This window comes from Musa acuminata, chromosome BXJ3-2, assembly GCF_036884655.1.
Source record: "Musa acuminata AAA Group cultivar baxijiao chromosome BXJ3-2, Cavendish_Baxijiao_AAA, whole genome shotgun sequence".
Taxonomy (NCBI): domain Eukaryota; kingdom Viridiplantae; phylum Streptophyta; class Magnoliopsida; order Zingiberales; family Musaceae; genus Musa; species Musa acuminata.
This window is the reverse complement of record NC_088350.1, coordinates 30482647-30510432: the sequence shown is the minus strand read 5'-3', so window position 1 is coordinate 30510432 and position 27786 is coordinate 30482647. Positions and strand designations below refer to the sequence as shown.

Genomic DNA, 27786 nt, shown 5'->3' with positions numbered 1-27786 from the left:
TTTCGAAGCTTTACCATGCTGTATAAAAATCTATGATATTGGTGTTCACCAAAACATATGTTTCTAAGGAATTTAGACATTCATGAAGCATCAGCTAGAGTTGGCTGAACATTCTTAAACTGAGAAAATGCTTGTTCCTTTGATCTTTACATAGACTCCAACAGACAGGTAAATGTATGACAATCCAAAATATAGAACATCCTCCATGATTGAACTTTCATTGCACTTGGCTAAGAAACTGCAACTTTACAACCGATAGCAAACCATATGCAAATTAGAAGTATATACAAAGACGATCCATGTACAAAGTGAAATCTGATGCAGATGCTTTGCAAGATTGGTCCAGCACTGGCACCGTTGAGTGAGAGGCACTCACTTGAGATGTAGATACAGCACTAAACTCATTCATGGCCATTGATTGCTCTGTCTCTATGGCAAAACCTATATTGTCAACAAAGCCCTGCAGAACAATATGATCCTTCATTCTCAAGCCCCTCTATGACAAGCTAGTAAATGTATCGTGATGTTACTGATTTATGCAGACAAGGAAAGTTGTTAACCGTGAAGTTAATACTAAAACATCAAACAATTTAGTCTGGACATGATAAGATGTTATTTCTGTAGACTTCAGTAAAGTTGGTGCAACAAATTACCTTGAATTCAGCATTCCCTTGTTTGCGGAGAAGCTCCATACTAGGTGCCATGAACATAGCTAAGGATCGAACATTTCCTCCCAAAAAGTGACATGCTGATCTAGAAATAACCTTAGCTTTTAGGGAGAAGTACGGTGATTAAAGTCGACACAAGGGCTATGGTGTTGGGGCCCTTTCCAAAAGCTCAAACTTATAATAATCAGGATCTTTGATAAAAACAATCACTGTTTTGCCACCTTTTACAAAGTCAGTATCCCTCATTGCTGTTCCTCTGGCCTCTATAAGATCCACTGTCTTGGCAAACCTGTTCCCATGAAACAAGAAATTATCATTAAGGTAATATGACACTATTCAGACAGATACTGTGGCATGTATATTGGTCAGAACACATTTTCAAATTGAAGCTTTTGTGCAGAAACCTTGTCATTCAGAAAAGAGGGCCTCAGTGCTACACCATGGTTTGGTTTGCATGTTTATAATTCTTGCATACCCTAGGAAAACAAGTATAAAAATAGTCTGTCCATCAACATATAGTAAATTGCATGGTTAAAGCATTAGCTCATGTAAGAAATGGAAAACAAATATTTTAACATGAAATAAATTATGTTCCAGCAATATATTCTAGTATCCTTTTTGACCCACTCTAAGATGTCTCATCTTCACCAACAGTGGTGCTTAATTGTGCCATGTTGCTGGTAAAACTGGCCTTTATACTAGTTGCTTTTCTCATCAATCTTTGTGCCTTTATCCCAAAAAACTGATCCTGACGTATAGGTGAATGATACCAGAACAATATAATTTACTACGGACGAAGACAGGAAATAGCATGGAAGCACAGAGAATGTAATTTCTGCTCCAGTATTAACAGACATCAAATTCAAGTTGATGCTGATGATGGTGCAAAAAAAGTATTAGTTCTGGTGACATATATGACCTAACGTTAGGTCCGGTAGAACCCATTCAATTAAGCAAAGAGGCTCAGTAAAACCCAATAAGAAGACAGAAGCAGCACATTTAAGTGCTGAATTTAACAACGATCACTTGCTTCAAAGAAACAGCCCATCACATACAGACTTGTGATCAAAGAGCAAGGACCAGCATTCTCAACCCAGCGGTGGTGATTTCTGCTAAAGACACCAACCTACCGCAGAAAGATGTAATCTTGAGTTGAAATCTCTATTTCGGCGTGCATTACCAAACAAATACTGCATGCAGTGTGTGAATTCAGTAATTAAAAAGATAAATTGCGGCACTTCAAAGAAAGTCAGCGAATGACAGACCATTACCCAAAAATACAGTAAGAACGCCCGATTTAATACCATCTTCCGGCCCAGCAATAATGCACACGCTTCTTTAGGAAAAAGATGCAATCTTGAAGCGAAACTAATGGCTGAGATTAAGTAGTTCACCAGGCACACGAGCAATCGGAAGTCTCCAAGTGATCAAGAAAAATGCGGAATAGAGAGCTAGAGTTTTAGGATATCACAGAACTCAGAGCTCACCGCAGCCACGACCGCAGGGAGGACAGGGCCCACGGAGAGGAACAGAGCAGAGGCCAGCTCCGGGTGGACAGGGGGACGGCGGAGGAGGATTAGGAGGGGAATGGCGAGCGGAGGCCGGCTAGTTCGATGGAGGCTGCGGCGGCGGCGGGAGCCTTGGGGAGAATCCTCGCCATCCGCCGGTTTCTCAGCTCCAATCCTCTTTCAGTGCGGCCACTGACACGTGAACTCCACGTGCTTTCCCCCCCTCATGATATCCACCATACTGATAAAAAAAGAGCTTATTCTTTAATTATTTGAACATTATGAACCTAACCCGAGTCTCTGTTACCAATTCAATCTGATCGGGCTCGAACCATCCAAGCCTAAATGGTGAGGTTGGACCAGATCAAAATTGTGCGGTCCAAATTAACAGCCAGTTTAAATGACACCTTAAATTGGGTTGAAATCAGGTCTTAAATCGACCGTCAAATCGGCCTTGCCGCGTCCCCAATCCGTTCCTGCTTGCCCTCTCCATGCTCCGAACGCCGACCCTTGAAAAGGAAGCAGGGAAGAGAGCAATAGAACACAATGCCACCACCCAGCCTTAGGCTCCTCTTCCCATCCTCCTCCCCCCTCTCCAAAAGCTCCTTCCTTGGGTACTCTTTATCCCGTTCCCTCTTCTGCATTCCCAGGCCGCCCCTAACCCCCCGTTCCCCTCTCACTGCCCTCTGCTACTCCGGTGCGAGGCGTAGAAGGCCCACCGGCGGCGGCGGCGGCGGCGGCGGAAGAAAGACCTCTGGCGGTGGAGGTAGCCGTGGTGGAGGTGTTTTCCATCAGAGGCGTCGGGCAAGCACGCTAAGGGAAGAAAGAGACCGGGCGAGAGCGCCTGAGATGGAGGGGAAGGAAGAAACTTTAGGGTTTAACAAAAGAAGGGCGGAAGGGCGGGACAAGAGCGACAAACCGAAGGCTCTTCAACTCAAGACCCGGAAGCTGAATCCTGTTAACACAATATGTTATGTTCAGGTAAAAGGATTTGATTTTTCTTTTCTTTTCTTGTTTATGGGTTTGACTTTGATTTGTTCATGAGTTTTTGAACAGAGGATATCGTAAATCTTGCTTCCTGTTACTCTCTGGTGTACTTCTTATGTGGCAGAGAATATATATATTTCTGTATTGTTTTGGCAATTCTTGAAAGCTGAGTTTTTGAAACATTTACTTTTCTGTACTATTGATTGTTCGAGGGACTGGTGGCAATACAATTTAAGAAACAAGTTGCTTGGTTGTCATTCTCTTTCATTTAGATAGTTGAATGAAGAAGTTAGATGTCTGGGTTTTTGTCGTGGATTGTGGGAAGGATGGCACAAGAGCACCGGAGTCAAATCGGACCACGTGACCAATCTTCATTGCTATTTCTCTTTCTCTAATCATTATCCATATGACCAACAATTTTTTAGTTAGAGATCAAAGCAAACGGTATTAGCCTATGCTAAGTCACCTAGTCAAATCAAATCAGGTGATACTAACCTAATTGGATTAGGATCTTCCTCCAAGTTATAGTTGAGTATGAGAATGATGTGATTGCTTAAATGGGCAGCTTTCTTTTGTTCTTAGGGATTTTTCTTTTTCTTCCCTTTTCTAGTGCTATTGCATGGATGATTCGAGTTTTGATCTGTTATTGCCGTTGTCAGACAATGCTATATTTTTGGGCTATTATATGTTGTTGATTTTGTTACATTGAGATATTCATACATTTGTTCATGTTTTAGGGATTGAAAGTTCTTTAATTTTAAAATTTCCCTAGATATTGCCATTATGGATTTCTGGAACCTGATTGACAACTCGGCATGCCTTTTTCTCCCTCACTTTTGGATTTTGTTTCGAAGATTTTGGGAACTGGGATGGACACACAGGATACATCGCCATCAGTTTTGCTGTTCTTTGATAAGCAGAGATTCATCTTTAATGCTGGTGAGGTATGGTTGACAAAAGTGTGATGTTCAAAATTTACTTAAAACTTATCTTTGCCTCTAGTTTAAGAGATTTTTTTTCTATGTTGATGTTGAATCTTATAAATAATTATTGGATTCAGAAGAAATATGTTGAACCTTTCATGACTGTATGCAATTTAGAAGTAATACATTATTTTCAAATGGAATACAAAGATTGCTACATACTTTCAACTCATATTTTGAAAAGGTGGGCCTTGGTGTTATGCTAAGGTTGTTCCTTTATTATTTAAGTTATAGTGTTTGATTCATGAAAACAATTTCTCTAACTGCAGAGTAAGACTGCAAATGGAAAAAAAGGGACTCTTCCTAAGGCCAGCAATGGTGGGATCCCTGTGCACCGTGGCACCTTCTTTTTGTACTTTAAAGTCGCATTTTGTATGCTAACTTATCAAAGTAGAGACATATTGGTAGTTCTGCAGACTAGATGCAATTTTCTCCCCTTCTATATAATCTGACTTGTCTAGGATACCATTATGAGACATTGGTTTGCTTTCTTAATGATATTTCAACTCCTGTGCTTAAAATATTTGATGTCCTCATGTATCGGTGTGTTGGATAAAACTTTACAATTTTAAATGCAAGTTTTTAGTCAAATTTTACTGAGAAAAGGCTTTACAAAGTTGTTCTGGATATCAGTGTTTCTTAGATGTATCCTAACTAACAAATAGTGTTAGAACTGTAACTGTATGTTATGATGACAGAAATAAGTGGCATATGATATTCATGTAGCATATCGTTTGCAGGACTTATCAATCACAATTACCTTCATTTTTTTATCTTTTTTTTGCTTGAGATATTATTTTCTGTCCTTTTTTTTAATGGAAAGGGAAACTGTTTCTTAGATGAGCTGCTCATAACTAAATTCTCCTGTATATCTGGACTATTTTTTTGCTATTTTTTTAATTTGACTTATTCAGAATCAAATATGTATGGTTATCAGGGATTACAGAGATTCTGCACGGAGCACAAGATAAAGTTATCAAAGGTATGAAATGTTCATGATAGTTGGCTTATGTTGCTGTTTGAAACATGTAACTTATACATGATTAATTATACTAGTTTTCCTTCCTTTTATCCACATCTTTTATTTCTGTTGCCTGATTTTCTTTTGGCTCTTTTTCCTTATTCATCTGGATAATTTTGTTTTTTTTATCTTGAGATTGTTAATAACTTAAAACTTAAGATAAATAAATTAGTACATCCAAATATTTCACTTATGGTTATAGCAGTGTGTTACTGTGTTCTGCATTTTTCTGATTGGATTCCATCTTTACCCAGATAGATCACATTTTTCTTACACGTGTCTGCTCAGAAACTGCAGGGGGACTTCCAGGTAAAGGATTGATTATTTGGAGTTGTTAAATTTTTTCATTTTCTGAGAGGTCATTAAGAAGAAATTCTGTGAATGAATGGATTATAACTGAAAAATTCAAGTAGCAGATCATCTAGGGACAGAATCTAAGACTGAAAGTTTGTTTTCCCTAATCCTATATACAGGTCTTCTGCTCACTTTAGCAGGGATTGGAGAAGAAGGAATGTCGGTGAGCAGTTCATTTCCAATTTCTCCATTAATTTTGTTACACTGTTAAATGATTCATTTAGTTTCATGGCAACAACTCCAATTTTTTCTGTTCTTAGCAACTATTTTCTTGTGTGTGCAAATTTGTATAGGTCAACATATGGGGGCCCTCTGATCTTAACTATCTAGTTGATGCAATGCGTTCATTCATACCAAATGCTGCGATGGTTCATGCACATAGCTTTGGAGTGACAGTGAATGGTGATGGAACTATGCTCTCAAGTTCTCAGTTTGGCAAGTTTCGAGATCCAATTACTATAATTGACGATGAGGTTGTCTGTATATCTTCCATACCCTTAAATCCAAACTATTCCAATGGTATGATGTATAACTAGGTGTTCTAGATTTGGTTTCCTCGGTTATTGAAGAAAATTGTATATTAGTTTTCAAATTTTTATACCCATGTTTACAAAATTTTCAAAATAAATAGGATCAATTCCGAAGCCTGGTGACATTGCTGTGATTTATGCGTGCGAATTACCTGAAATAAAGGGAAGATTTGATCCTGTTAAAGCTGCAGCTCTTGGGCTGAAACCTGGGCCAAAATATCGTGAATTGCAACTTGGGAACTCAGTCATGTCAGATCGCCTCAACATTACGGTTTGACCTTATTGAACTTGAGCATTTGTAGCAAAATTTTGTATCTGATCAACTAAATGTACCTTGGTTTTACTTGTGTCTTAGATTTTTGCCTTCCTTTACATGATTCTGTAGATAACTCTTTCTTCTTTGCCTTGCAATATTATTGAATACACTAATTAATCTTCCTGAGAAGACCAATATTTGTTTGTTCCATTTTGCTTTTGACCTAGTCTTTATGTCAATTATACATGCTTTATGTATATAGGGTGTAAAGCTTTTCTTAAATTTCTTGTGTAGGTTCATCCAAGTGATGTTCTTGGCGCATCATCCCCTGGTCCTATTATACTTCTGGTGGATTGCCCCACAAAGTTTCATATGGCTGAACTACTGTCAGCAGAATCGCTTAATTGTTACTATAGAGATTCTGACCATCAGCCAAAAGAGAATACTAAAACCGTGAATTGTGTGATTCACCTGGGTCCAGCTATTGTGACAAAAAGTGCAGACTATCAAAAATGGATGAAAAGATTCAGCACTGCACAACACATCATGGCAGGGCATGAAATGTAAGATATGGTTTTGTGAATAGCTTTTCTTAAGAACATTCACTTGCAAACATACTCATCAATAGGCTTAATACAAGATAGTGTGTTGTACTAAGAAACAGTTCTCTGTGTTGTTAATCCTGCTTTAGTGCCCTCTGGCTATATGATGATTGGGAACAAAATGATTACGAGAATATGTAAACTTAGTGGTGAAAAATGGAGCAAGAACAATATTTTGATGGCTCTAACAATGACCACTAAGCCCTCTCTTAACTGTCAACTATTTTGATCTTATTAGCAAATTACTTATGAGTTTCCATTGTTTTTTTAAAAAATCATCTCTGGTCCTCAATTTTACCTTGACATAGATGAACAACAAACTTAAATATTCTCTTTATTTGTTTGTAGCCAATGCTAGTAATATCTAGACACAAAGATTTATCCAGGAACGAGTTTGACAACAAAGCTAATTATGTAGTTTGATGAGGCCAACTTATGGCATTTATATCATGTTATTATATTTGAAATATCTTGTTATTGGCACCATTGAGTCCCTTTCCATGTATGACATTGTCCTCTATACAATGACATTAATATTTGAAAGATGCCATTTCTTGTCAGGGTTGTTAGGCTTATGACATGCATGCCTGACCAATGATTATATAGATTATAGAATATGCAATGGGTTGATGATATGTAAATAGCTTGCATCAGTATAACATCCTCCAATCTCTTTTTTTATAATCCTAAAAGCAAATTTGAGGATGCAGGATGTAGCTAAGCTGCATAAACCGATTATTGTACATAATTTTTTGCCATGATGAAATCATTGGTACTAAATACTCTGTGTTGTCTATGTGACTAGCCTTAACACTTTTCAATTGGCATCTCCATAGTTTGAACTTTTCAGTTGAACATCAAATATTTTCTTAGATAATTGTGAGCTTTGCGTTTATTTTTCCAATTTTGCATTTCTTAACATCTTAGACTTGAAGGGCTAACAATTGGTTGCATGGATTTATTTGGTTCTAACTATCAAATATTTTATTATTCCTCTACAGAAGAAATATGAAAATTCCTATCTTGAAATCTAGTGCACGAATTTCATCACAGCTCAACTATTTATGCCCTCAACTCTTTCCAGCTCGTGGATGTTGGTCTTCTCAGCAGACAAATGACCTATCTTTGGAATCCAATGAACTATGTGAGGTATATTTAGAATATATTAGTACAAATTGTCCTCCCAGGTTTCAGTTTTTTGTTACTTTTAACTTTTTCAGATTTGAATTGCGGGTTTTCATTACCAGGATTCTTCTTCAACACTATGTGAAATCATTCAAGCTGAAAATCTTCTTAAGGTATGGAGTAGTTTGCATCTATGAATAATTATCAACCTAGATTATCATTTTTCAATCTGCATATATAGCATCTGGAGGGAAGTCGTTTGAATCCAAAAATAACTACTTTCACATTGGTTTATGGTCATCAGCAAAGCTAGAGGAAGCACAGTAGCAATGATTTTAAGGACTTGATTTTTCATGCAGAGAATAGATTAGAATTTAGATTGAGTGCCAAAAATATGGATTCTGTTGGTTGTTAGAATAAAGATGCATTTATAAGAGGACGTTTCTCTGGAGAAATCAGATGTGATTTATTTTTACCAGAATTTAGAGAAGTTGTGAATAACATCTTTCCTATTGGCTTGTCTTTAAGATTCTGACTCTTGGTGTCATTGTTTAAAGAGTATACTAAATTCTTGGAAAAGAAAATTCCTTAAATAGGCATGTTTATGGTTTACAATTGGATGGGTCCTCTCTTTGTAATTGAATGCATTATCTTTGTCATCATTCAATACTTTTTCATATTGACTATTGGGCAAAATGGACATGTGAGATTGAAAAGCCCTTCTGATGTACTACAAGTCGAGAAAAACCAGCATCTATGTTTTTCTTGGATTTCATCTTCATGTTTCATTTGTTAGACTTCCAAACATTTTCAATATACATAATTATATAGTTACTGGAAATTCTATAGTTCTATTGGGTGAAAAAAGAGGGATGAGGAAGAAGTCAAAAGAATGGCAAGTGGTAACATGGGCACAACTCCTAGTTGACCTTTATGTACTTTTAACAATATATATTTATTTATTGTTTAGCTTGAAACAATGCTACTTTTCCTATGGTTTATACTGCAATATATCTTAATTGATTGCTAGCAGTTCTGTTTCTTTTTATGCTTTCAAGAAAATCTAAGTTGCTAATGTCAAAGTTGTGATTATGGCATTCTCATTAAATTTTTATTTGTTGGTAAGTATGCTTCCCTAGCTCAAATCAGCTGTCATTGTTTTTTATGACTCCATGGTATCTTTGGCTACCCATATATGTCTAGTCTTTTGTATTGGATAGATCTTCCGCAAGGTGCAAAATTGCAATAGATGCCTCACCATTCATTTATATTTTTTTATGTGTTAGCTAAATGCATCTAAAGGCTTCTGATTGCTATCAGATAATTGTAGGTGCATTGAAGCCACGTGTTGATACCAAGACCATTAAAGCTACCTTTTTTGTTTTTTTTGTCCCACTTGCACATATCTGTTGAATGTTGGTTCCTAATTTTAGGTATCCTTGATAATTGATATGACTTACTTCTGGATGTATCTTTTTAAATTAATTATCTTAAAAATAATTGATAGGTGATATATGATGATGCATTTGTGAGGAATATTATTGTTGTTCTTAAGATATGTAGTGCTTTTTTTTCCTCTAAATTTTCTGCGTTTCCAGCCACTTTTAAGTGTTAAGATTTTGCATATCTTTACACTGTCAGCAAGTTTAAGAATTTTACAGTATATAAATTACAGGAAAGATAATCTTTATCAATTATATAATATTGTAACATATCTTTTTCATTTGTTTCTCAGTTTCATTTGCGTCCATACTCTCAACTAGGTTTGGACAGGTCTGCTATTCCAGACTCCCTCAATCATGAGGAGGTTATTGCAAACCTTCTCTCTGAAATCCCTGAAATAGCAGATGTTTCTAAGAATGTCAACCAGTTTCAGCAAAGTTCTGCTGAAGTTAAACTATCTAAGTCTGAAAAGGATGACAATTGTATCATGGTGGAAGAACCGTGGTTAAGTGCAAGTTCCTCTGTTAATAATGTTCATGCAGAAAAACAAGGGAGAGATTCATCTGAAGAGGATATTCCTTGTTTGAATGATAGATGGAATGATAATCTTAAAGATGAACATGATATTCCTGCTTGCTTGGAGAACATATCAAGGGAAGACATGGAGATAGTCCTTCTGGGTACTGGTTCATCACAACCATCCAAATACCGTAATGTCAGTTCTATATTTGTTAATCTTTTCTCCAGGGGAAGTTTACTTCTTGATTGTGGTGAAGGAACTCTAGGACAGCTGAAAAGAAGGTGGGTTCAATAATTTTTTATGCTTGCAATTTAATGTTGTTTTTATAGTTTTTGAGAGTGGAGATTGTTTTATCCTATTTGTATTTCAGATTTGGCATAAAAGGGGCTGATGATGCTGTCAAAGGTTTGAAGTGCATATGGATTTCCCATATCCATGCAGACCATCATACTGGCCTAGCCAGAATACTAGCTCTCCGGTGTCAGTTGCTGAAGGATATACCCCACAAACCTTTACTCGTGATTGGGCCAAGACCATTGAAGAGATTTCTTGATGCATATTCTAAACTTGAGGATCTTGATATGCAGTTCTTGGATTGTAGGCACACTTTAGAGGCATTGATGGATGATTTTCATGGTTCTCTTGATTCTAGAGGTCAATTTCCTGAAAATTCAGATAGAGAGGGTTCAGAAGCAGAGAATATTGCATCACGTCGTGTTGAATCTAGTTTATTCGCTCCACAGAGTAAAATGCAGAGCTATTGGAAGAGACCTGGGAGTCCAGTTGATACTGCTGTTGCTCTGCCAGTTTTAATGAGATTGAAGGAACTGCTCTCCGAAGCAGGTCTCGAATTTTTATACAGTGTCCCTGTTGTACACTGCCCACAGGCATTTGGTGTTGTTTTAAAGGCTGCAGAGAGGCCTAATAGTTTGGGAAAAACTATTCCAGGGTGGAAGCTTGTCTATTCGGGTGATACTAGGCCTTGTCAGGCACTGATAAATGCATCTCGTGATGCAACACTTCTGATTCATGAGGTAAGCATGCAAAGATTATGGATATTCTTGCTCGCCTCTTGGTGGATCAACAACATGCATTCCTGGTTGCTTAATTATTACGGTCATTTGGCTCATAATTCTTTAAGAATCATATATTTAAATAAACTATTTGTGAGATTTCAATATGCAAATTGCAATTACAGCGATAAGAAATAGTAGTAGCTAGACAGATTTTCTTATGGGCATCATTTTTTTTCACACAACTTATGTTTGCTAGATAAAGAAATAGTAGAAATTACGTGCTTATGTTTGCTCGAAAATCATAGACTTGTAGGTTTTAGAAAAAATATATTCCAGCATGATGATCAATCTTTCTTTGAAGTATATGCTTCTTCGATTATGATGACAAGAAGCCTATCCACTATGTCTAAATCCACATGTAAGATTTGTAATTTATCTTTTTACAATCTGTGCTCATGCCCAGTGCCCATATAGCAACTTGTCTGTTTTATGCATGTAGTTACCTGATAGTTTGCAGCCTTTTATCACTTGTGCATGACAAATTACAACTCTCCGCTACTTTTTTGGTCCATGACTGATTCTTGTTATCATATTTGTTTAATCAATCTTTCGTGACCAATAATCAATCTCAAAACTTACTTTTATTGATTATATTTCTGAATTTAGGATATCCTACATCATAATCCAGTTGTTGTCACCATTATTGTCATTATCATATCCATATTTCTCAACAGAATTACTTTCCCAATACTTATTATACTCTATTGCTACAGGCAACATTTGAGGACACCATGGAAGATGAAGCGATTGCAAAGAACCATAGCACAACAAAGGAAGCGGTTGGAGTTGGCAAATCAGCGGGTGCATTTCGTGTTGTCTTGACCCATTTTAGCCAGAGATATCCAAAAATTCCCGTGTTCAATGAGGCCGACATGCAGAGAACTTGTATTGCTTTTGACTTGATGACTGTCAACCTCGCAGATCTACCCATGCTTCCAAAGTTCCTTCCTTACCTCAAAGTACTATTTAGAAATGAAATGGTGGGTGATGAATCCGATGATGTTCATGAGTCTTTCATTTATTAAAGACTTTTGTAAGTTTATGCCGGCCTCATTTATTTTATCTAGGCTTATTTATGCAATTTGATTTGCATGTTTCCCATTTTCTAGAGCCACAGCATTGTCTTCAGTTTCGTATTCTTGCAAGGGAAACAGCTAAAATATTTTTAATGATAAAAGCAGCAGAAGTTTGATCATGGTATGTGTTTTCCCCTATCTTAATATTTGCATTGTTGCTTCCGTTCCTTTTATGTGCAAATGGGAATGCATGTTTTCACGGAACTTTGGTGAACGGTTGCTTCTGAGCAGAAATAATATAAAAATTGAAGGCTTTTAGTATGTTAAAATAGTTGGGAAATGTGTGGTAGGAGGAGATTTTGAGATTGTATACAAATGAGATTGTAGTTGATGAGGGTAATAATTACGATAAGACTTGCGTGACACCCGCTAACGCCCCGCTCCCCTATTAGTCTGACACCGCATGACTGACGCGGGTCGTAGCGCCAACCGAGGCCCATTAACGATCGCTCAGGTTCGATTCCGCACGTCATGTCGATAGCGATGTCAGACGTCATCAGAAGGTACGATCCTACTCCCTGCGGGCAGACACATCAGGTAACATCGAACTCCCCTATAAATACCCTTGCACTCTAAATGAAAAAGAGGAACATAGAGAACAACCCCATACGATTATTCACTAACTTGATCGTCGGAGGGGTCGGGTCGAGCTCTCCTGTCCCGACCTGTGTGCAGGGATGAAGGCGAGACGTTTCTCTCCGGTCGCATTGGCAAGGGACCTCCTCTCGAAGGAATCGGTGACCCGTCATCCAGACCCGAACCAAGCCGCGTCGACCCCGAGGTCACAACTAAAAAGTTGTTTACACTAACGGTGGTAGCAAACATAGTGATCATTCCAAAATGATGCAAATGGTCTCAATTATTATCCAAAAAAAATGGTAAAATTATATTCATATAAAAAAAGAAAAAGTGATTAATTTGTTAAAAAAAAATTTATGTAGTGGATTTATTAAGGAGTCAGAAAGAAAATTTTTAAAAATATTACAAATCACTATGTTTTATCACATGAATATATTAAAAAAATGAAAAAAGATATTTCCTTTTTTTAATTAAGATGAGATGACTTCCAAAAATTGTCATATATATATATATATATAGTAGAGAATGAGAATTCTAATTAGTTTTAACTATCTATGTGTCTCATCTGATTGCTATTTCTGCACGTCCCGCTATTTCCTCTTCGCCACTGCACAACTCAGGTGATCGACGCATTTCCCTCGTCGCCATTGCTCAGCCCATTTCATCATCCGACACCCCTTCCTCTAACACTCTCATGCAAAGAAGACTTGCGAAGAAGGTAGATAAAGCGCTCCATCGATGCTTCTTCTATAGAGAGAGAAATGTCGTCGCCGACTAAGAAAACACCGATCAAGTTCGCGCGGCGTACGTCGAGCGGCCGCGTCGTCAGCCTCTCGCGTGACGACGACATCGACCTGGGCGTCTCCGGCGAGTTCACCTCCGCCTCCTCTGGTGGGCCCAATGACTACATGAACTACACCGTCCTCATGCCCCCCACCCCGGACAACCAGCCGTACGCCGCCCCTTCAGGCTCCTCCGGCTCCCGGCCCGACGACCTTCCGCCTCCGGCCTACGGCACCACCACGAGGCGCGTGGGCCGGCGAGGCGGCGGCCAAGGAGAGGAGGGCGGTGGCGGCGGCGGCGCGGGAGAAGATGCGGCGGGGAAGTTGGACCGTAGGATGTCGGTAATGAAGTCGAACAAGTCGATGCTGATGAGGAGCCAGACAGGGGATTTCGACCACAACAGGTGGCTGTTCGAGACGAAGGGGACGTATGGCATCGGGAACGCCTTCTGGCCCAAGGACGAGGTAGAGTACGACGACGACGGGGTCGCGATGAGCATGTCAGATTTCCTGGAGAAGCCGTGGAAGCCATTGACGAGGAAGGTGAAGATCTCTCCCGGCATTCTCAGCCCCTACAGGTAACCCTACCTACATACACGTAGAATCAGCCTTCGCCTTCATGTCTTAGAGATGATATGATTGCGTGCGTGCGTGCGTGCAGGCTTCTGGTGCTGATACGGCTGGTGTTTCTGTCTCTGTTCCTGACATGGCGAGTACGCAACCCGAACCAGGACGCCATGTGGCTGTGGGGCTTATCCATCGTCTGCGAGATCTGGTTCGCCTTCTCATGGCTGCTGGATCAGATGCCCAAGCTCAATCCCATCAACCGCGCCGTCGACCTCGTCGCCCTCCGCGAGAAGTTCGAGAGCCCCACCCCCGACAACCCCCTCGGCCGCTCCGACCTCCCCGGCCTCGACGTTTTGATCTCCACCGCCGACCCCGAGAAGGAGCCGCCCCTCGTCACCGCCAACACCATCCTCTCCATCCTCGCCACCGAGTACCCCGTCGAGAAGCTCTTCGTCTACATCTCCGACGACGGCGCTGCCGTGCTCACCTTCGAGGCCATGTCCGAGGCCGCCGCCTTTGCTCGCGTCTGGGTCCCCTTCTGCCGCAAGCACAACATCGAGCCGCGCAACCCGGACAGCTACTTCGCCATCAAGGGCGACCCTACGCGCAACAAGAAGTGCCCCGACTTCGTCAAGGACCGCCGCTGGATCAAGCGCGAGTATGACGAGTTCAAAGTCCGCATCAACGGCCTGCCTGACGCCATCCGCCGCCGCTCTGCGGCGCTCAACGCCCGCGAGGAGATGCGCGAACGCAAGCTGGCCCGCGAGCGCAGCGGCGGCGATTCCAACGCCTCCAAGGCCTCCGAAGCGAAGCCCGCCGTCAAGGCCACTTGGATGGCGGACGCCACGCACTGGCCGGGCACCTGGGCGGTGCCGTCACCGGACCACTCCAAGGGCGACCATGCCGGGATCATCCAGGTGATGATCAAGAACCCTCACCACGAGCCACTCTACGGCGCGCCCGGCGACCATCCCTACCTGGACTTCACTGGCATCGACACCCGCCTTCCCATGTTCGTGTACGTGTCCCGCGAGAAGCGTCCCGGTTACGACCACAACAAGAAGGCGGGCGCCATGAACGCCATGGTGCGCGCCTCCGCCATCCTCTCGAACGGCCCCTTCATCCTCAACTTCGACTGCGACCACTACATCTACAACTCGCTGGCCATCCGGGAGGGAATGTGCTACATGATGGACCGCGGCGGCGACCGCATCTGCTACGTCCAGTTCCCGCAACGCTTCGAGGGCATCGATCCCTCCGACCGCTACGCCAACCACAACACCGTCTTTTTCGACGGCAACATGCGCGCCCTCGACGGGCTCCAGGGTCCCATGTACGTCGGCACCGGGTGCCTCTTCCGCCGCTACGCGGTCTACGGCTTCAACCCCCCGCGCGCCAACGAGTATTTGGGCCTCTACGGCCAGCACAAGCGCCCGGCCTCGACGCGCGGGCCGCCGCCCAACGTGGGCGGCATGGACGAGGCCGACCCCACCGCCTCCCCGGAGGCCATGCACCCGGACCTCTGCACGCCCGTGAAGTTCGGCAACTCCAAGATGTTCACCGACTCGATCGCGGTGGCCGAGTTCCAGGGCCGGCCCCTGGCCGACCACCCGGGGATCAAGAATGGCCGCCCGCCCGGGGCACTGTTAACGCCCCGTCCGCCCCTCGATGCGCCCACCGTCGCCGAGGCCGTGTCTGTCATCTCTTGCTGGTAATGTATATATTTGTGAATCTGATATCCTCCAAGACTGCACTTGCTCCTCTTGGTTAAACGTTTTTGGCTGGCAACAAAACCAAGGTACGAGGACAAGACGGAATGGGGGCAGCGGGTGGGGTGGATCTACGGGTCAGTGACGGAGGACGTGGTGACAGGATACCGGATGCACAACCGGGGGTGGCGCTCTGTTTACTGCATCACCAAGCGGGACGCCTTCCGGGGAACGGCGCCCATCAACCTGACGGACCGGCTGCACCAGGTGCTGCGCTGGGCCACCGGCTCCGTGGAGATCTTCTTCTCTCGCAACAACGCCTTCCTGGCCTGCTCCCGCCTCAAGTTCCTGCAGCGTATCGCCTACCTCAACGTCGGCATCTACCCCTTCACCTCCATCTTCCTCGTCATCTACTGCCTCCTCCCCGCGCTCTCCCTCTTTTCCGGCCACTTCATCGTGCAGACCCTCAATGTCACCTTCCTCGTCTACCTTCTCCTCATCACCATCACCCTCACCCTCCTCGCCCTCCTCGAGGTCAAGTGGTCCGGCATCGGCCTCGAGGAGTGGTGGCGCAACGAGCAGTTCTGGGCCATCGGCGGCACCAGCGCCCACCTCGCCGCCGTGATCCAGGGCCTACTCAAGGTCGTCGCCGGCATCGAGATCTCCTTCACGCTCACCTCCAAGTCCGCCAACGAGGACGAGAACGACATCTACGCTGACCTCTACGTGATCAAGTGGACCAGCCTCTTCATCCCGCCTCTCACCATCATCGTCATCAACATCGTGGCCATGGTGGTGGGTTTCTCAAGGACGATGTACAGCGAGATTCCGCAGTGGAGCAAGCTTCTCGGGGGGCTCTTCTTCAGCTTCTGGGTGCTGGCGCACATGTACCCCTTCGCCAAGGGGCTGATGGGGAGGAGGGGGAGGACGCCCACCATCGTTTACGTCTGGGCCGGCCTCCTCGCCATCGTCATCTCGCTACTGTGGATATCGATTAGCCCGCCCGACAGTAACTCGACCACTAGCGGCGGAATTGAAGTGTAAATGAAGCAACCATCCACGCACGCACGCATGCATCAGAAAGGTACCGTGGACTATATATTGTCATCTATGGTAAGACAGAAAAAGATGACACAGAGATGAGATCAACGGAAGCTTCTGTTTCCTTGTTTTCTGACGTCAGAATGCAGCACTGTAGAACTCTGTATTCTTTGACGGGAGTAAAAAGGGGACAGCATTAGGTAGGATTTTTTTTTTTTGTCTCTGATGATCTTGTTGTTAGAACAACGAGTATCAGTTCATGTAAAAGGGCATATATTTCTGTTGAGTAGTTTTTGGTTTCTCTGAGTTGATGAATTACTTCAAAATAGCATCTGATTAGTTGAAACTTGACTAATCCAATTGCTCCAAATTGATGAATGAAATCACTAAAAGGTTATATGTCTTCACATTTATTTGGTTCTCACCAACTGGCAAAACCTTCATGGATTGCAATCTTCAGATCAATTCCCTGATTCCTCTAAGAATCTGATCCATTGCGCTTTGAGCCTTTACAGACTGCTACTTGTTCTTGTTTTCGGCAAGAGTTGCAGGTACCAAAAGTTGCAGAGGGACAGAAAAAACCATGATTGCTGTGTTCAAACTGCTCATGCATCTCAGTGAATGTAATGAAAATTTTCTTGATTCCACATTTGTTGCTTGATTTGGCATGGCAATCCTAATGCGGATACCTTCTCACCACAAGAACATACATAATTTTTCCTACAACTCAAAATTACTCACTTAATGAGGAGAAGAATCTTCAGAAAAAGTCGATATGTGTAGCTTAAGATCAAACACATCAGAGATAGAATCATCATCTACATAACTACATCAGATCTACTTATAAATGTTAATTAACACAGACTAACAGTACACCAAGAGATGCCAATAACTATAGGTTTATTCTATGTAACTCATAGTCCATAAACAACATTAGACCATAATACTGGGAAAGCATACATTATCTACAGGGGTGATTAGAAAGCAGTACTAGCTGCAAGCTAGTTATACACTTAACCTATATTTCACAACTCTAGTTTGCAACTTCGTACTACTCGGTTTTTGAGTATCTGTCCTCCATTCTCGCGAACCTTCCTCGTATACGAGGCTGGCTGTCAGCTAATGCCTTTCTGCAAGCATACTGCAAAAATGCAGAGATATGGTCAGTGTGATTGGAATTAAATTGAAAGAGGAGAATTCAAAGGAAGTGCAGATGGTAATCTGTTGTTCAACAAGTCATTTTAAGTTTTGATTATAGCAGCTGAAATAGACACAATGTGTTTTTTCGAAATTTTGTCGAAACCATCTGATTGTTTATACATGAAGCCATTAACAGGATGAGATTTTGTCTCAGAAATCTTTTGTGACAGCTTATTTACTAGGCAACTTATTGCAAATAATTGGAGTTAGAAAGTCCGTCTGAGATTTAAGCTCTGCAACCATTATCTAAATCGAAAGGATAACCTTCTTGATTTCATTTTTCAAGTAATGTTTGATGAAGAAAAAAAAAGAACTCGAAATTAGCAAAATCTTGAGACGAAATATTTCATCCTTATAGTTTATGGCAAGTTTATGAAAAGGCAAGTCAAAAGTGCATTTAATAATCAATACTGTTGATCTCTACTAAAGGAACTTTAATGATCTAGATGCTAGTTTTGCTAACTACAGGAACAATGTGGATCAAAATGATAAAACGATAAAATAAAATGATAAAAGAAACCATTTTTGGCATGTGCCATTGCTGAATAGCATTCACACTTTTATATCTTTGGTTATATTAAGTACAAGCCTTTTCAAATGCAAGGGGTTTTGCATTATAACCTTCCAACCTAGATACGCATGTAATTCACATGAGCTCAGGAACACATTTTGAACACTATTGGGGGGTTGTGCAAATTTAAAGAAAGGAGATACTCCGATAGCATGTTCAATGTCAAGAAATAAGTCTACATTTTCCCTTATCGATATTAAGAATTTAGCCCAGAACTATTTTTGAATAAGAAGAAAGGAAATTCACCTTGATCTTTCTGCCATAGTTTCTTTTCTTCCTTTTCGTCCTGTACCTGGAAAGTTTTTCCCTTCTTTCTTCAATCTTAACCTCAATCTTGACATCCACAATGGTTGCTAGATTAGAGGAAGGAACAATGTTCATGTTACCATGAACTAAATTATCAATTCCAAGAATCTGCCAGAACAAACTAAAAATCAATGAATGACCTGCAACATCATGTGGAAATTGCCAGAGCCACCTAAACATATCTTAGTGAACATAATATTGAGTATAAGCAACTGTCATCATTTAGCTAATGCAGCTATGCAGCTCAACAAGTTCAAGGTGCTTCCTACTCACTGGAAACTACTACCAATTCTTCGTGGTAAATTTGACTCTATCAGTCACATATGATTGACATCATCAGTAAAGCTAAACAAATTCAGAAATTAGAATAATTGAAGGAAATGTTTCTTCCGGTGTGGTTTTATCAATCTGCAAACCAGCCAAATAATAGATGATTACTAGAGACGATAAGCCGTATGGAAAATCATGTAACTTTTTAGTCTGACCTGTATATCTCCTTCACTGTATACTCTCCTCATCCCAAATGCAGCATCAAGATTCATGTCATTAACACCAAGAAAAGATGATTCAACACTGGAAATGTTAAAACAATCCACTGAGCTTAGACATCCGAAACTGATACTCTTCGGTAAAGATCCCTCAGCAGAGGACCTTTCTCCAGCTAAATTTTCTTCAGTCTGCACTGCAGCAACTGCAATATCTAATGCCTCAGGAAGTACACCTGCAGCAGACTTAGCAAAAAGATCCTTTTGGCAGTCATAGAAGGCATCACCCAGAAAATCTTCATTTTGGATTGATTCCATATCTGCAATTTTTATTGTTTCTTCTGTTATAGTGCTTCCATAACCAGACATCACTGACATGGCATCAGTTATTGGATCTAATGCAAGTAACAATTCCTCTAGAATGGGTTCTGGTGCTTTGAACAGATCTCCAACTCCTCCCAGATCATACTCTGAGATAGCAGAAGTCTGAACCAGGTTACCCTGTAGAAAATCATAACACAATAAAATTTCACATTAAGTCTTAAAGTTCTGGAACTTCTGAATCCTCCTTGATTATATTTTATCTTTCTGGTGTTTTCTATCCCATACATTAGAGACAAAATGATTATTCTAATCTTTTTTTGAATTTGAGGATCATAAGATGACCAGAATAAAGAAATAGTTTGACTAACATAAATCAAAATCATTTTTAAGATTTAGAGACTAATTAATTATGTTTAATTTCTTCAGTTCCATGGAGTGCTTCTAGTTGTTCCATGGAGGGCAAAGGCTAAGAAAGAGATCCTGTGCAAATCATCAACAAAAAAAGAAAAAGAAAAAGAACCAAAGATGAATTTTCCTGTAAAATGAATGAACAATACCATATTGACAAATTGGCAGGCATTGTAGTTAAATGCTGGATCTGGTGAATTTTTCCAAAGAAGATTTTCAAATGAAAGGCAGTTGTATTCCCTTTGGCTCTGTTCCTTAGAATCATAAACTTCTAAATATACACTTAAGTATACTATATTTTTTTTTCAGAACAGAAATGCAACAAACTATTTTTCTTAACTTATAAATGACTATGTAAAAGATTTCTTAATCAGAAATGCTAATAGCTTTTGCAGAACCAATCTAAAAGGAATCATGTAGAAGAGGTAGCCAATTCTATATGCATTTAACAACATCGGACCCAAATCCTAGCGGTTTACGTTTCTTTTTCCCATTTTAGTGAATGTAACAAGAATGTTGAAACTTCTTTCCTCGACTAATGAAGCATTATGTCCTCAAATTACTGATTATACAACTTAAATTATTAAGTTGACGACTTAGTCAGAAATAGTTTATAATATGGATATGATTCCATGAAACATCCTGGGGCCTTTTTATTTTAACAACTTACATATATTTAGCTCCACATTCTCTAAAATTTTTTACCAACCATGACCAATACTAATCTTTCTGGATTAATTAAGCATATAAAAGGGGACAATCTAGAACATTGATGAAGAGAAAAGTATCATCATGGAGTTATTCAGAAATTATTTTGCAACATGTTAAAATATGGAGATATGGCATCGGGGAAGAGAAATATGATAAGTGAAATAATACTATTGTTATCTCTGTGTTTTCTGTACATGTGAACTTGGCTGACCTTATTACATAAAAATCCATTAGAATTTAGTTATGAGGGAAAAAGACCATGTTCTCGAGAAAGGGATGTTTGAAATGCATTGTGAACCATGTGCTTATGTTAAAATCCATGTTAAATCTGTTAGTTCACAAAGCAGTAATGCAGTATATAACACCTTTCTTGAGAACAGTTTAGACCGTTGACAATTAGTAATACAGGTCTTGAGAGTTAATGTTTGAGAACTCATTTAATGGAGGTGGAAATTTATGTTAAAGGGCACCAAAACTCCAAAAAAAGATGTGATGAGAATAATAAGATAATAACCTCCAATATGATAAGTTTGTGATACTATGAAGAAAAGCACATTCTTATTTGAGAATACCAGAGCATAATCATACCCTGAATTACCATTAGATAGTGGCTAATCTCTGGATGTGTGCATGGGAAATTGTTGATGTAGTTAGCATGGTGAAGAATGAGAGCAACTAATTAATAACCTCTTGGATGCACAGGACAAGTTACTGAGAATTCATTTACATGGCTGTCTATATGCAGATCTATTAGCATAACCTGAACAGAAGCAGATTCGAGTTGAACGAGCAAAAAAAGTTGTATGATAAAAATGGTCACCTCTAAGATTCTAAGTCAAAATTCACATTATGTACCATATGCAAAGTAATTCTGAAACTCTCATTAACATCCAAATGTAGACAATAAAAAATTACCAACGTTATCTTCCAACTGCCTTTAGCTTCATGGCTAGAGATGAGAATTTCTTCAAGTACTCTGGTTCTATTGCAAGAACATCAAGAATGAAGATATCATGTAAGAGAACTTATTACAACTTGCATATATGTGGTCCAAACTATGGTTCGTCTTACCGGTCCATATTGGTGTATCGACCAACTATCGGTACAATACATACCGAACTGTGCCGAGCCAAACCAAGCGTACCGATACAAGATACATGATTACAGTAAAACTTCAAACCCTTCGTGAGTTTAAAATTTTCTTCATAAAAAGCAATTGATCGATGCAAGATTTTCTTTCTCGAATGACTGAGATTGTTAGTCAAATAAAATCTTATTGTGAACATCTTTATGATCATATAATTGTTATAAAAGTTTTGAGAAGTTTAACTCCGAAATTTGATCATGTTGTTGTTGCAATTAAGGAGACAAAAGATTTATTTATCTTTTCATTTGATGAACTAATGGGTTCCTTGTAAGCACATGAAGCAAGATTGAACAGGTCACTTGAGAAAATTGAAGAAAAAGTATTTTAGATTAAAGGGGAATCTTTTACATTAAAAGAAGAGAAAAAAATCAACAAGAAAAAGACGTGGCAAAGAATGATTTCGTGGCAGAGGAAATGGAAGAAGAAGAGGAAAACGACACTTTGATGGACATGATGAACAAAAACAATCAAATTATGATAAAAAAACTACAAGAATTGAATTCAATATCACTATTGTAAAAAGTTCGATCACATGAAGGTAAATTGTTAGAAAAGAGAAAAGCAAGCAAGCTATGTGGAGGAAAATAAAAAAAATAGTGATTTGTTTATGATTCATTTACAAGTTAATGATATCTCAAATGATATTTAGTTTTTGGATAATGGATATTCTAATTATATGTCAGAAATAAGATTAATATTTTAAGATATTGATGAAACTCACAAGTTAAAAGTTAGACTTGGAGATGACAAGCAAATCCAAGTGGAAGGGAATGGAACAATCGAGGTGAAAACAAGTCAAGGGAAGGTAAAACACCTTGATAATGTTTTTTTTGTTCTTAGTTTATCACATAACTTGTTGAGAATTGGACAATTGATAGATGATGGATATTTAGTTATATTTGATGATGGTTCATGCACTATTAATGATAAAAAAAATCTGGTTTGATTATAGTAAATATTTGCATGACGCAAAACAAGATGTTTTCATTTGATGTCTCAAATATTGAAAAGCATGCTCTTATTGCAACTCAAAAGAATGAGTCTAATTTGTAGCATTTAAGATACGAACATATTAACATTAAGGGTTTAAGGTTATTAAATAAATAATAATAATTTTTGAATTACCTAAAATTAATACACTTGATGTATGTGAATGATGCATTTATAGCAAATAAAGTAAGAAACCATTTCTTGTTGAAAAGCATAGAGAGCATCTATTATCTTGAATTAATTTATGCTGACTTATGTGGACCTATGAATACTAAATCATTTGGTGAAAATTGATAATTTTTTATTATTTATTATAATTATATCTACACAAGTTAGGTATATTTTCTAGAATTGAAATATGAAATATTTGATAATTTTAAAAATTCAAAGCACTGGTAGAAAGGTAAAGTGGTAGATGCATAAAGACACTTCGGACAGATAGAGATGATGAATTTTTATCTAATGAGTTTAATTCTTTTTATGAAAAAAATGATATTCATAGGGAATTGATAGCACTACAACCACCGGAGCAAAATGGTATAGCTGAACGTAAGAATCAAACAGTCATTAAAATGATAAGAAATTTATTTAAAGGAAAATATCTTCCAAATCAGTTTTGGGCAGAAACAATTGTAATAGCAGTTTATTTGTTAAATATTTCACTAACAAAGGTTGTTATGAATCGAACTTATTTTGAGGCTTAGTATAGTATAAAGCCAAGTGTAAGTCATCTAAAAATTTTTGGTTATATTGCTTATGCTTTGATAAATTCATAAAACCATCATAAGCTTGATGAAAAATGCATCTTAATTGATTATTTATTATATTCCAAAGCATATCGATTGTATAATCCTGTTAGTGGTAAAATTATTATTAATATAAATATTGTGTTTGGTGAAATAATAAGTTAGAATTAGGACACCAATGAAGGTCAAACACAAATTTAGATTCCAATAGAACTAGACACTCTACAGAATCAAGTGACAAATCTTGTTCCAACAAGTTCATCTTCAACCTCACCCAGTACCTCACCCAATAGTAATTTAAATTCATCAAATGATTCCTTAGATGAAACCCCTATAGGAAAATTCAGATCACTAACAGAAATTTATGATTCAATATTTGTTTTATTTATTTCAGATCCTATAGATTTTGATAGAGTAGTTGAAAAAGAGGAATGACAAAATGTAATGAAGGAGAAAATCAAGTCAATTGAGAAGAATGAAACATAAGAGCTAATGGATCTACCAAAAGAAAAGAAAACTATTAGATTGAAATGAGTGTTCAAAACAAAGTATAATGTAGCTGAAAGCATCTAAAAGCATAAGGCTCAGCTTGTAGTAAAAGGATATTCACAGTAACAAGGTATTAATTTTGATGATACTTTTTCTCCGGTTGATAGATTTAAAACCGTGAGAACTTTTTTGGCTTTAGTTGCTCACTTGAGTTGGTCTGTTTATCAATTTGATATAAAATATATATTTTTAAATAGAGATTTACATGAAAAAAATTTTTGTTACTCAACTCGAAAGTTTTTTAGTTAAAAGATATGAAAAAAATATATATAAGCTAAAGAAAACTTTTTATGAGCTTAAACAAGCTCTAAGGACATGGTATAATAAAATTGATTTTTATTTTCATCAAAATAGATTTAATATGAGCAATAATGAATCTACTCCTTATCTAAAGAAGGAAAGTAAACATAATATTATTATAGTTTGATTTTATATTAATGATATTATATATATGAGTTTATCTAACTCTTTTGTGACAAAATTTAAAAAATGCATAATGAATAAGTTTGAAATATCAGATCTAAGTCTACTGTACTATTTTCTTGAGTTGGAAGTGAAACAAGAATCATATGAAAATTTTATTTCATAAAGAAAGTATATAATAGATCTACTCAAAAAATCTGACATGATTAATTGCAAAGCTGCAGCAACACCCATGAATGTAAATGAAAAATTGAAACTTGAAGATGATACATGTTTGACAAATACAAGATCTTATAGAAGTTTGATTGGAGGTTTGATTTATCTAACTCATACTCGACCAGATATTATCTTTTTTGTTAGTATAGTATCTAAGTTTATGCATCGCCCAAGCAAACATCATCTCGGAGCTTTTAAAATAATTCAACGTTATATTACTGGAACTACAAATTATGGTATTTAGTATTATCATAATTTTAAATATAAATTATTTGGTTTCACTAATAGTGATTGAGCAGGAGCTTTGGATGAGAGAAAAAGTACTTTAGGCAATATTTTTAACCTCGGATCAAGAGCTATATCTTGGAGTTCAAAGAAGCAAGTAAGAACCATATTATCGACATCGGAAGCAAAATATGTAGCTGCAACATCAGCAACTTGTCAGGCAATACGACTTTGAAGATTTCTTGAAGATCTTCATCAAGAACAAAAAGAAGCAACTGAAATATTTTGTGACAATAAAGCCACAATTGTAACGACGAAGAATATAATATTTCATGAAATAACGAATCATATAGAGATAACTATCACTTCATTTGAGATTTTGTAGCAAGTGGAGCCATAACAATGAAGTATTGTGGCGCAAATGAACGAGTTGCAAATATTCTCAACCAAGTCATTTCTAGTTCAGAAACATATTTATTTTATGTTTCAAATCGGTGTATGTAATTATGAATCAAGGAGAAGTGTTGAGAAATGATTCATAGGTAGTTATCTAGGTAGTTATCATGTTTTAGGTATTTATAGGCATGTTTAAAGTAGTAGCTCATGATTTAGAAGTTATGAGGGTAGTTCTTATACCTAACTCAATCATGAGTGACATGATGGGATGAGGTAGTTACCATTAGGTCCTATAAATAGGACCATAATTCATGAAGCTAAGGTAGTGTGCACTTGAGAATGTCTTATAAGTGTTATAGGTCCTACATCTTGTTTAATAGTACTTCTATTTTTTTTATTGAAAGAATTCTCTTTTAATTGCATCGTAGTATTATGTTTTTATCATTTCCTTGCTCCTCCATCCCCAACAACTGATCCTCTATTGGACAGGTACATACCGTCCATACCAAGCGATACACTGTGGTACGATGAACCTTGGTCTAAACACATGAAGGTTTGTAATAAATTATGCTTCTCAACATCAGTGAAAAGTATGTTGACCGATAAATTCCTCAAGAAATTAAAATGTAATATTAATTAAACTACTTTAGATTTTTCTTGAGCCCTTAACTCAGAATAGTTCTCAGTTAGTATGAGACAAAATGGATGTGTCTCATACATCTTTCTGCTTTAACGCTCCTACAATGCTCAGCATGTATATGAAACTTTATGGTTAAAGAAATCAAAATAATAGTGTTTATGAAAATTACTATTTGCAATGGTTTCAAGGTAGGGCATGCTTTCTTATGTGTTTTTAACAATAAAAAGTTCTTGATTTCAAGGACAAAGTGCAGTAGTAGTCTGTAAAACAAGACTTCGTACAGAATTCTTTGTTTCCAGTCTGAAACAGTCAAGAAGAAGAAAGAGATGTTAGTCAAAAAGGCAATGGTCAGGAAATTGTTGCTTCAGATAGCATATAGATTACAGTAAACAAAAAAGAGGACCATCCAATGGTGGTTAATAACACCTTTCAAAAAAAATTAATGACCCCATTTGAAATGCAAAGAAGGGACAAGAGAACAATGCCCAAAACCAGAAGTCTAGTTCTTGTAATTGATGACACACCAGAATCCACATGATCAATGGGTGTGAGTGGCGAGGAGGTGACATGTTCCCACCACCAAATATCCCAAGCATTTGAGTAACCAGCAGTAATATTTCTCATTAGTCAAGACTATATATATCATGGAAGAAAGAAGACAAGTGAAAAGGAATACAGGAGAAAGTCACACTACACAGATCAATGATGATCAATCAGAATTAGATTTCTGCAGGAAAGCAGGTTATATGAAATCTAAGAAGAAAAATAGAAGAGAAACAGCAGGTTAGAGCAGAAAAGAATTATGGAGCGATGCATACCATGTAGGGATCAAAATTAGGGAGGTCTGTGGAGACCAAGTCTTCACAAGCTGTAAATGGAAGGAGATGGTGATCAACTCCTGATACTTCTTGTGGAAAGCCCAACATGTAAGGCAGCAGCAACCCTTGCTCCGCATACATCTCTCCGACCCTTGTTGGTTGGAACTCGAAGAACAAGAAAGCAGGAACCACAAGAACAATATAATAACAAGAAGAAAGAAATAGAAAAGCAACAGACAAATGTATGCATGTAGAGGGCAACTCCCAGAGCTCTCTCCTTTCTTCTAATTGGACTCGGAACATCTCCGTCTAGACCATTTACTAATAAGACAGTAACCATTTGGTAATAAAACATGTCCTGTTTTGTAGTTCTGTGAAATATGTCACATGTCCAAGTTCATAGGTAGTCAGAGAGTTGTCTGCATCACCTACAATTTTTCACTTTGGTGCTCATAAAAAGTTTGGCTTTGACTTTTACTCCTCTCTCTGAGAATTGCCATCCACCGACTTTGGTTACATAAATCCAATGCATAAATTCAGAGGATATGATCATAAGAATATCGTAACATGAAGCAGAGGTCCTAACTACAGGAAAAAGATAGGACAACAGGGCATACATCTCTTGAATTGATGTGATAAAAAAATGGTCTGGAATCTTTTTCGTTGAAGGATGATCATCAGCTTAGGAAGGAACCAACTTTTAGTGTGCACCTTGAATGCTAGCGTTCCATTGGAGCCACTGGTCCAATTTGTTGCAGCATCCATCGGTAGCCTATCAAGAAAGCACAATTGGACTGATGTCCA

The 27786-nt window shown here is 38.6% G+C and overlaps 3 protein-coding genes and 1 long non-coding RNA gene across 9 annotated transcripts; 2 read left to right on the top strand and 2 right to left on the bottom strand.

Annotated features, from left to right (window-relative positions):
- Positions 1 to 83: 83 nt before the first annotated feature.
- On the bottom strand, positions 84 to 2390 carry LOC135631664 (uncharacterized). 2 transcript variants are annotated; one of them, XR_010494421.1, is made up of 3 exons: positions 1940 to 2390; positions 654 to 957; positions 84 to 460 (listed from the first exon to the last, which is right to left on the bottom strand). It is a non-coding gene; the product is annotated as an uncharacterized LOC135631664 (long non-coding RNA). The 2 variants fall into 2 exon arrangements; XR_010494422.1 differs by having other exon boundaries at positions 2156 to 2390.
- A 230-nt stretch (positions 2391 to 2620) lies between these two features.
- On the top strand, positions 2621 to 12268 carry LOC135631998 (tRNase Z TRZ3, mitochondrial-like). Of its 4 annotated transcripts, none has more exons than XM_065140228.1 (14): positions 3005 to 3157; positions 3936 to 4107; positions 4416 to 4464; positions 5084 to 5128; positions 5422 to 5476; positions 5641 to 5684; positions 5815 to 6040; positions 6153 to 6322; positions 6602 to 6870; positions 7911 to 8058; positions 8157 to 8207; positions 9770 to 10278; positions 10368 to 11031; positions 11787 to 12268. In XM_065140228.1, exons 1-14 carry the CDS (start codon positions 3145 to 3147, stop codon positions 12096 to 12098), a joined length of 2727 nt encoding a protein of 908 aa, XP_064996300.1. In that variant the 5' UTR covers positions 3005 to 3144; the 3' UTR covers positions 12099 to 12268. The 4 variants fall into 4 exon arrangements, with proteins under 4 accessions (XP_064996299.1, XP_064996300.1, XP_064996301.1 ...); XM_065140229.1 differs by having other exon boundaries at positions 3018 to 3157; positions 4018 to 4107; XM_065140227.1 differs by lacking the exon at positions 4416 to 4464 and having other exon boundaries at positions 2621 to 3157; positions 4018 to 4107.
- Positions 12269 to 13446: 1178 nt separating this feature from the next.
- On the top strand, positions 13447 to 16913 carry LOC135631123 (cellulose synthase-like protein D5). The gene is made up of 3 exons (XM_065138552.1): positions 13447 to 14088; positions 14172 to 15788; positions 15876 to 16913. Exons 1-3 carry the CDS (start codon positions 13490 to 13492, stop codon positions 16828 to 16830), a joined length of 3171 nt encoding a protein of 1056 aa, XP_064994624.1. The 5' UTR covers positions 13447 to 13489; the 3' UTR covers positions 16831 to 16913.
- An 818-nt stretch (positions 16914 to 17731) lies between these two features.
- Positions 17732 to 27411, bottom strand: LOC135631468 (zinc finger protein CONSTANS-LIKE 1-like). 2 transcript variants are annotated; one of them, XM_065139173.1, is made up of 4 exons: positions 26983 to 27411; positions 19390 to 19890; positions 18845 to 18931; positions 17732 to 17968 (listed from the first exon to the last, which is right to left on the bottom strand). In XM_065139173.1, exons 1-4 carry the CDS (start codon positions 27283 to 27285, stop codon positions 17879 to 17881), a joined length of 981 nt encoding a protein of 326 aa, XP_064995245.1. In that variant the 5' UTR covers positions 27286 to 27411; the 3' UTR covers positions 17732 to 17878. The 2 variants fall into 2 exon arrangements, with proteins under 2 accessions (XP_064995245.1, XP_064995244.1); XM_065139172.1 differs by having other exon boundaries at positions 18845 to 19012; positions 26983 to 27402.
- Between the last annotated feature and the right edge of the window lie 375 nt (positions 27412 to 27786).